Source organism: Aptenodytes forsteri, unplaced genomic scaffold, assembly GCF_000699145.1.
Source record: "Aptenodytes forsteri isolate BGI_AS27 unplaced genomic scaffold, ASM69914v1 Scaffold94, whole genome shotgun sequence".
NCBI classification, from domain to species: Eukaryota; Metazoa; Chordata; class Aves; order Sphenisciformes; family Spheniscidae; genus Aptenodytes; species Aptenodytes forsteri.
This window is the reverse complement of record NW_008795017.1, coordinates 4,541,859-4,551,144: the sequence shown is the minus strand read 5'-3', so window position 1 is coordinate 4,551,144 and position 9,286 is coordinate 4,541,859. Positions and strand designations below refer to the sequence as shown.

General features: G+C 40.5%; 1 protein-coding gene across 5 annotated transcripts; it reads right to left on the bottom strand.

Moving 5' to 3' along the window:
- Positions 1-399: 399 nt before the first annotated feature.
- On the bottom strand, positions 400-7,817 carry ITGB1BP1 (integrin subunit beta 1 binding protein 1). Of its 5 annotated transcripts, XM_009275588.2 has the most exons (7): positions 7,651-7,732; positions 7,054-7,209; positions 6,686-6,764; positions 5,825-5,961; positions 4,514-4,606; positions 1,508-1,657; positions 403-781 (listed from the first exon to the last, which is right to left on the bottom strand). In XM_009275588.2, the coding sequence occupies exons 5-7, from the start codon at positions 4,559-4,561 to the stop codon at positions 710-712; spliced, it is 270 nt and encodes an 89-aa protein (XP_009273863.1). In that variant the 5' UTR covers positions 4,562-4,606; positions 5,825-5,961; positions 6,686-6,764; positions 7,054-7,209; positions 7,651-7,732; the 3' UTR covers positions 403-709. The 5 variants fall into 5 exon arrangements, with proteins under 5 accessions (XP_009273861.1, XP_009273864.1, XP_009273863.1 ...); XM_009275586.1 differs by lacking the exon at positions 7,054-7,209 and having other exon boundaries at positions 400-781; positions 7,651-7,817; XM_009275589.1 differs by lacking the exon at positions 7,054-7,209 and having other exon boundaries at positions 400-781; positions 4,514-4,578; positions 7,651-7,817.
- Positions 7,818-9,286: the final 1,469 nt, after the last annotated feature.

The following is a 9,286-nucleotide window of genomic DNA, read 5'->3' as shown; positions in this document are numbered from 1 at the left end:
AACTCTTATTTTCAATGTCCTGGATGCAGTGATTTATAATTAGAGCATGATTAATAAATTTTACTCTTGTTAACCAGTCAAATGTCTGGAAAAATAAAACTACTTTTAAAATCACTGGCTACTTCTCTTCTGTTACCCTGCATTGCTTCGGCAATATTGTTCTTTTCAATGTGTAAAATGAGAACTACGAAAAAGTAGCACTTGAGCAAAAAAAAAAAGTACATCTTGTGGATTTTTAGTTGAATGTAGAAATGGCATAGATGTCACACCTAAGATTAAATTAGAAGTGTACAGCACCAAATGACTACTTATTATCACTTTGCTGTTATTGTTCTGTTCTAATATCTATGTTACACAGAACTGAAGTCTATATTGACAAATCATTTTTCAGACAAAGAGATAGAAGCACATGTCAGTTTTATTTTACATTCCTACAATATTGACATTAATATACAAAACATGACTTAGGGAAAAAAATGTTAAATATAAAATTCTGCATTGTCCTGGAAACTGAAGATGGAATAATTTCTTCAAGTTGTGTTTGGGGAATGACAAAGTACCATGTGCAAGGTTGCATGGCTCTTCTTTGCACAGCAAGTCCCTTCTAAGTTTGTGTGTAGCTACAGCCAGTCTGTGGTATCAAAGGAGCAGCATTTCCTCCTCACACAAAGGCCTCTTGTACTACACCATCATGTGCTGCTGAAGAAAATCAGGACTTCTCCGACATTAAAACTGAATCAAAGGCTGTAGATAACACTTTGCAAATAGCTTGTGCTTGTTCCTAAAAAAATCCACACACGCGCATTAACACTTTCTGAAAAACTTCTAAACATCTCAAAACCCATTTAAAGCAGAATGTGACCTTTATCATTCTTTTGGCAGAGACATGCAAAATGGAGTAGCACAAGTGAGATTTAATTGATTTCCGTGGTCTGCAATGACACGTGGGAAGCTGTTTTAAATGAGCTCTTTTGAAACAAGTCGGAGTTGTTTGTTAGCTTTCATCATAGCGTGACACTAGCATTCAGAAAGTCAGTTCACGTGTTCCCCCAGTGCTGCTAAAGGTATGTGTCATACCATAGTATCTTGACAATAAATTCTCCTACTCTTAAGAGGAGATCACTTCCCTTGCTTACAAATATGAATGCACGCTCTATTACCAGAATTGTTACTCAATCCCTCCCTGCTCTGTCCGATCTTAAGAGGTTTGGTTTTGTCTTTGAAAATACAAACGGAGGATTGTCCTTAGCAGCTATGATTGCAAAGAGCTTTCTCAGGCCGATTTTCATTGGCGATTTTAGGGAATGTAGGTATTTTTCCTCAAAGCAGATCAAGTGCAGTCAGCAGGGCTTTTCTCCCCTCCTCAGCCAGGGCACATTTATACTCTTTTTAACTGAGCAATCCCCTTTCTGCCAAAATGCCTTCACAAGGGCCTTGGGTTTCAGAATCTCCCTTTACAATCAACATACTGATACCTAAATTAAATATTGTAAACATAAACTCTTACCAAACTGTTGCACTGATACACCCAGAGGCTGCATTCTTCAGAGGCTGCATCTGTTGTCTTCAAAGCCAGTAAACTTTTTCCTGCTCCCAGACCATCATCATAGCAGACCATCCGTACAATTAAATAGAGAGCATGCCTATGTAACACATCCTGAAACCACGTGGCAAATAAAAGTTACTCTGGAACAGTGCAACAGCGATTTCAGTTTTCCACCTGCTTTAGATTCTCTCTCTTACAAAAGAATACTAAAGATGTATTTACAGGAGAAAAGTATTCCTTGGTAAAATTATAATTTTTTAATTGAGAGTTTAGTCAAGATTTAAAAAAGTAAGTGCTGGTTTAACACAATTTTAGCTTTAATTTTTGCTTCTATTTTAGAATCGTATTCGTATGTGGACGATATTCCTGGCCATACTACGAAAGCATACATTTGTTTCCCACCTATCCTCACTCACCCACTATGAGTAGGGTAGGTGGTACAGTACAGTACCTGTACAGTAGGTACAGGTGGTACAGTTACCTCTGGCACAGAGGTAACTTAAAACAACTTTTTACTTTTCCAGTATTCTTCCAGACAATCCCCTGTCTCAGTTCTGGGAAGGGTACACACACAAGAAACTGTTCCCAGAAGAGGGTATGGACAAGGTTAGTTGCTTTGGGGTGGAGGTGGGATAGCCATATGGATATAGCTAGGCCACTTGTGGCCTGAGCCACAGCATGGGTCTTGACTCTTCCAGAGATCTAGTCTGGGAGACTTCTACTATCCACCGCAGACCTACCCTACACAAAGCCTTTCTTCTGAAGCCATCCTACCCAACCGATAATATTCATCTGCTTTATTCCTGTCATACCACCTCTAGGGTCTTATGACTTCAAGACAGCTCTTTTTCTACATTCATGGCATCGAACACCTTGTCCCTGTCAGTAGCTGAAGGATATAAAGAAACGTCCATTTCTATACAGAAGCTGTAAAAATGGACAGTGAGCTTGATGCCTGCTGTGAAACCCTCGAAGGAGAGCCCTCTACCAGACCTTCTAAGATCCCCTTGCTGAAAAACATCTCCATGCCTGACATTCACTCAGCAATCGCTCACAATTATTCATACCACCACCAACTATCATACCATGCTGAAGGCAGCTGGAGCCGACGCAGAACTTACTGGATCAACCCTCCAGTCTCTGTATGAAAGATGACAAGATTTGCCTCCAAATTGCTTGTAACTTTTTAGAGTTACTTGCTTGGAACTTGCTACAGTGCTAATGTGCATGTGGATCATCACTGAAAGAGGGAAGATAGAGTTCCCCCTGTAAATTCATTTCCTTCCCTCCTTCCAGTATTTGGCTATGAGGGGATTCTGCAGTTGAGAGAGAAATGAGATGGCGGATGGACAAACTGTGCCATACATGTATGTACATATATATAATGTACAAATACACGCAAACAGAATGTGAAGAAGGCCAAAGCCTCCGTGTGACTTTTATAAATACTTCACCTTTGATTTCTAGTGGTTGCATCCACAAACAATGGAAGTGTATCAATGAATTACACATCTGTACATATTTCAGTCACTAATGAAATAATTTCTCAAACGTTGGCTGAAATCCACAAGGAAAACTTTTGTATCCTTCACTCAGTTCTCTTTTTAGCATCTGAAATAAATAGCTGCCTATTCACCTGCAAAGGTATCTACAAATCACAGAACTCTCACCTTTCCCCCAAGTCATAAAAGACTGAATTCTTTGTATGAATGCAGATAAAACCTTTCCATCTTGGAACTCTATGAAGGAGTTAGGCGGACTAACACACTAAAGGACAAATTAAATGTCAACAGTGACACAGATGCAAAAAGCCAGAATTTGGGAAACAGAACGCAATGCAATAAAATGCCAGTGCAAGCTAGCTTAATCACAGAAGGCTTTATCAGCTTGTGCATGCTTTCAGCTTGAAGCCAGAAGAATGATGGATAAAAGTCTTAAAATTACCTATTTGATCTTTATCAAAGTACAAAGGAATTTAAATAATAGTGTAACCTATGTTCTTAATGAGAATTAAGAATTTAGGAGGACAGCAAAAACAGAACCCAAAAGAATTCAAAGTTTGCGCAACAACTACTACACTTCTTCCCACGCATTAGAAACAAGTGTTTTATTTTCTGAAGGGACCAAAGGAAACTTTTTGGCTCTCTTCAGAGTATTCGGCTATGGAGCAATGCTATTCACCGTCCTCATACTTGAGGCTTTTATGAACACGCATTGCTGGGTTGTTGATGGGTCATGACTTCATAAGGCCAAGTATTTATGGTATCTGGGGCTCTGAGGGCAACCAGAAGGAAACCACATGGCTGCAATACAAAGCTACACAAAGGCAACTGGAGGGCCCTGGGGAAGAGACCGGATTTTTATTTTTAGCAAAAAAGCTACTTGAAGTGCGCTAAAGGAAAATAACCTGCGTGTAGGAAGTGATGCAAACAAAAAATAGGCTTGATCAATAAAGTGGAATCATGAGGCTTTAATGCTGGAGTGAACTCCCGCTCTTGGATTAGGAGTGCAAGGCTGGAACTTCAAAGAGGAAGACAACTCAGGTATTCTTGAAAAAAACATCCTTTGCTTTTTCCTCTCCACAGTAACATCAACAGGAATTGCATTACTAACTCAGGCTGAGGAACCTATGTCCTGGCCACCAGTCATGCTACTTTTCCATGTGAGAGGATGGCAGGACAGCCACAGAGAAAGGAAGATGTGCCCAAAGAGCATAAAGGCTTGCTTGCCTTTTGCCTGGTGCTCTATCTCAAAAGGAATGGATTCTTGTCATAAATCCAACCAGGAAAATACAGAGAGCCCTGAGGAGATACGACATGAAGCAGTGCTGCTGTGAGAGCTTTTTTTTGTTTTACTTTTGCTTAAAGCCAGAAGTGACATTTTGGTCACACAGATCATCTATCAGAGAAATAAATGAAAGCACTTTTCAACTCTCACCAAAAAGACAGTTTGTTGTGAATCACTTACATACTGATCAGATGTTGAAACTTTAATGCCGTATTTGGAAACTCCCATAATAAACTCCTCTTCACCTGGAACAAAAGGTAACTTTCCATCTTGCTTTGGAGGGAAACAAACAAAAGCCTTTAGTGCAGACAGAAGAACGTGAACAACGAAGATGCATAATAGAAAATGTGTTTATGTATACTTCAGTCCCCTGGATCAGCAACATCACCAACCCTGCTCATACCCTGCTGTGTGGAGTTTGCCTGCCACTCCTGCACTCATCCAATCCCTTAACTTTATGTGAAATGTATTCAGTGGAGGTTTAGACTGGACATTAGGAAGCATTTCTTTCTGAGAGGGTGGTCAAACACTGGAACAGGCTTCCCAGAGAGGTGGTCGATGCCCCAGGCCTGTCAGTGTTTAAGAGGCATTTGGACAAGGCCCTTAATAACATGCTTCAACTTTTGGTCAGCCCTGAAGTGGTCAGGCAGTTGGAGTAGGTGATCCTTGTAGGTCCCTGCCAACTGAAATAGTCTATTCTGTTCTATTCTAAATATTACATGATTCATCTGTAATTTATCATCTCGGGGGGCAGTTTGGCCCTGTGGTCAGATCAGATGGGCTGAAAAATAATGCATGCCCTATCATGCTGTGCTAACCCTGGGTGATCTATGTTCCACACTGGCAGCAATTTTGTTATTTGGTTGTAAAAATAGTTTTAGCATATATTCAGATACTTGAAATGTCAAGTTGCTCTAAGATAAACAGACATTCTGTGCTTTTAAAGATACAAACGATCAGCTACCTAATGAGAACAACCAGTTACGGCTTTTAGTACAAAAATAAGTACAAGTAACCACAGTTTGGCAAGGATGACCCAAATATTATTCAGGTTCTCTGGTCACAGGTTCGTAAGTGATTGTAAGCAGAAACTTGACATTTTCCTCTACGGGAAAACTTCTACACTAGTGAGAAAATCTGGGGGAGATACTCTTTCCTGGATACTAATCCTAACAGTGCTGCAGACAATATAACAACTTTCAGTTGGGATACTTGTTCAGTAATGACTCATGAAAAGCGCCTTCGCTCTGAGTCTGTTTCTTCAGAACAGCTTTTTTGGTGCATCTTCACCAGTTACTGAATAGGACGGACTTGAGTGTGACAGCTTTTGAGATTCATAGCTTAATGTTTTTTAAAGTAAGCTACTTTATTCTAGTAAGTCTAAAATTTACAAAGAAAGATGTCAGATCATGTGATAATATGAAAGAAATGCACCTAAGCTTAAGACATTCTGGCGTTGTTGGTATTGTCTTTTGTAAACCACTTACTTACCTGTGCAACATCTATGTAATTTATCAAGTCCAATGGCCCTTCGAGATTTTTGCTCTCATTATACTTCAATTTTTCAATGGCACCAACATATTTAACTCTGAATTCTGCACACGTATCAGAATTACTATTGCTTTGTCCTGCAACAGAATAAAACAAAGCAATCCTGAAGAATTCCAGAACAGCAATGCTATTCTAATTGGTGTTAATGGGGCTAACTTATTAAATTCCATCATTTTTGCAGACTTTCATCAAACACTTAATCTTACCACAGTGTATTAACTCCTCTCTTTAATGAACTGTCCTGGGTTGATTCAGAAGAGCCCTTGGTAAAGGCAACAGTTTTATATAAATCCATGATACACCACTGTTCATACTAATTCAAATTTAGAGTTAACAATCTTAAATCAGAAAACATAGAAAAGCTGGTTCTACTTTTTTATATATATATTCGTTTTAAATGAACTGTTTGGTCCAACAGTGATGTGCTGTGATCTGGTGAGCAAGAACAAGTAAAATCAAATCTTATTTCCATTATTTCAGTGCAAATGTAAACTTAGAAAAGCAGGAAACACAGCTTCCAAAAAGTTATACCAGATTTATGCTGCGTAAGAGACTAGTAACACAACTAAGCTTTTCTTACTCAGACACTTTACTTCGAAAAGAGTGACTTAATCCTAGGTGAATCATTAATAATACTTTAGAAGCCTAGAGCTATGCGTGCATTAGTCAACAGGCTAACAGATTCACTCATGATTATTAAAAACACGTATTTTAACCTTTTCCATTTTCTGCTCTTTCATATGAACACACATAAAGTTAATCCTGCTCGATACATACCTGCTCAAACTTGTGATTACATACCTGAACTTTTCGTGGAGTCTGTATCTAGACTAGCCACAGTACTAGATCGGGAAAGTCCCCCAAGACTGGAATCTACAGACTAAGAAAAAAAATTAGTATCATCAGAAAGTTGCTGAGAACATATTAACAATTCCCTTTTAGATGCCCTGCCTCAACTGTTTTTTTTTTTAAATAAACTAGTGTTTATGTTCTAATTACTTAAGCAGCACTGCAAAATGGGGAGAAAAAAACACCACCACCTATTTCTTTCCTGAAGTTCTCTTTCTGCCTCAATGTAGATTAGACTGATATAAATTCAGCAGGAACCCTTGAGAAGTCCACAAATACTTTGAAAGGAGGAGGAAATAAAAGAAAAAGAGAAAATGAACCTTAAGGTTATGTCCAGACTTTTCTGGTACTGCATCTTAACTTGAAGAAATTGACAACTACATGCTTGTCACCAATGCTTGAAATAACATAGCAGTGCAAGGGAAGTGAAACGGCACCTTGGAAAATCCAGAATATTCAACTGATCATTCCAAAACCTATCAGACAAAATGGACACATTATTCAAAACGAAGAATACTTTTTAGAGACACTGAGTAACCAACTAGTACTGAAGGATAAACTCATTCTTGGTACCTAGCACCAGGCACCTTCTTAAAGACAATATTTATCACTACAGAACAAACGTACTACTTTTTCCTCCAAACCCTACTATGTGGTGCCAGAAACTCTTGTGTTTGTGGGCTTCACTATGGAAGCAATCGAGCATTCATCTCAGAATACAAGGGCTTTATAACGGATAGGGTTTTTAACTCTCATAGCACAATCTAAGGAATAGTAGAAGTAGAAAGTTCTCCTTGTGGAACATGGCATTTTATGGAAATCACATCCTACCATCAGTGCAAGCGAACCACTGAACTGCCAACTTGTAACAAATGAAAGTGCTTCCACAAACACAGCATATACCAAATTCAGCTTACCTTGCTTTTAGTACTGATTTCACTGCTTTGTGAGCTGCTGCTGCTGTGTCGTTTTTTTCCTTTTCTAAACATTTTTTCATAATTGGATCAAGGAAGATCTTCTAGGTAGGAAAAATAAAAATTAAAGCTGTCATATCATCAAGGGAAGGAGTTCCTGGCAAACACCAGGGTAACTGTGTCCAAAGTGGACAAAAACGGGAAACTTGTAAAGGACTCTGAGAACGGAAGTAGGAATGTTCCTCTGGTGCTCTTCATGTGTGACTGGGGAAAGTCCCTCAAGCTCTCTGCGAAAACTTCCCTATCCTTCTGATTCATCAAAAAAATGCTGCTTCCTAGTTTACAGACTGTTGCGAAGGTCAGTTTATAATGCATATAAAGATAATAGATTTAGAAACAAGACAAAATTTAAAATTTATATTCCCACTTAAAAGCATTAGATGATTTTTATTTGTAACTACAATCTAAGTGCCATACAAAGTGCATCCAATGCAATCCCTGCTCCAAAGATTATGCTCCCGTTAAAAAAAACCAAACAACAAACAACCCTACTTCTGAAGAACTACTGATTGTAATACTTCTGGGAGCAGCTGTTACTACTTAACGTGTTCCTGAAAATTAAAGCAAGCAGCATGTTACATTTACTGCCTTAGAACTGAGTTACTGGGAGTTCTGAGAGTATTCCAGAAACATTTTTCCTGTGTCTGCCCTGCTACTTCAATTGCTTCACTTAACATTTGGCTGGCCAGTGTCAAGAAGTAGGATGCTGGCTCCCAGTCAGGGAGTGCTGAAACCCTATTTCCCAGCTTCAGAGAAGAATATTTTAATTACACAGCTTCAGAAATTTTGAGCAGGGGGAAGAAAGAGGACAAAGGAGGAAGACAGCCTATTGAAGACAGCTCACACAGCAGAAAATAATGGAAGATGCACAAGGAGGATCTTAGATCTGTGATGCAGTGCTGCATTACAGTCCCCAGACTGCTGCTGTGTTTGCCATTAAGCAAACACTTGGTCCCTGGCAGGCCAAAAGCCACCCTCAGTGACAAGCGGTGAAGCAAGGAATCGTGGCACCCAGCACACCCATGTCCCTCTGGGCTCCTTCCAGCCACCAGCATGAATCTAGCAGCCCCTCCTTCAGAGCAGCAGCTGCTAGAACACAGCGAATTTGCGGATTCTGCCGGTAGTCTCTGAGGAAGGCACAACTTTAATAGACACCGCTTCACAAGCTTTTTTAATACATTAGATGATTAAGGAGCTCTTAGCAGCTCCTTGCTCAGCACACGCGTTTTCTAAGGCGCATCTTTCCACCACGGACGCAGGAAGCATCGAGTCCTGCCTCAGGCTCCGGGCTCTGCGGCGGGGTGAGGCAGGGGAAGCCAGGCAGGGCAGCACCGCATCCCGCCTTTGGCCTTCCTTCCCGTTTCTACCTCTAGCCCCAAATGATAACCTCATGAATGATAAAGCGATAAACCCGCTTCCTACAGAAAGGCGACAGGCGGAGTCCCCGGTGGCCCCGTCGGGGGAAGGCAGGAGCGCGGCCGCTGTCACAGCAGGCAGCACCAAGCGGCGGCTTGGCTCCCCCAGCCGAGGGCCTCTCCGCAGCCCCCCGCGCGCCCCCCCCCCCCCCCGGGCCGGCTCG

Excerpts from the sequence above, each read along its gene's own strand:
- ITGB1BP1 (XM_009275586.1), bottom strand. The coding sequence starts at position 7,722 with ATGTTTAGAAAAGGAAAAAAACGACACAGCAGCAGCAGCTCACAAAGC. Across the intron at positions 4,607-5,824 it reads ATTACATAGATGTTGCACAG|CAAGATGGAAAGTTACCTTT; the intron begins GTAAGTAAGTGG and ends TTCCCTCCAAAG. Across the intron at positions 1,658-4,513 it reads TTTCAACATCTGATCAGTAT|GATGTGTTACATAGGCATGC; the intron begins GTAAGTGATTCA and ends ACGTGGTTTCAG.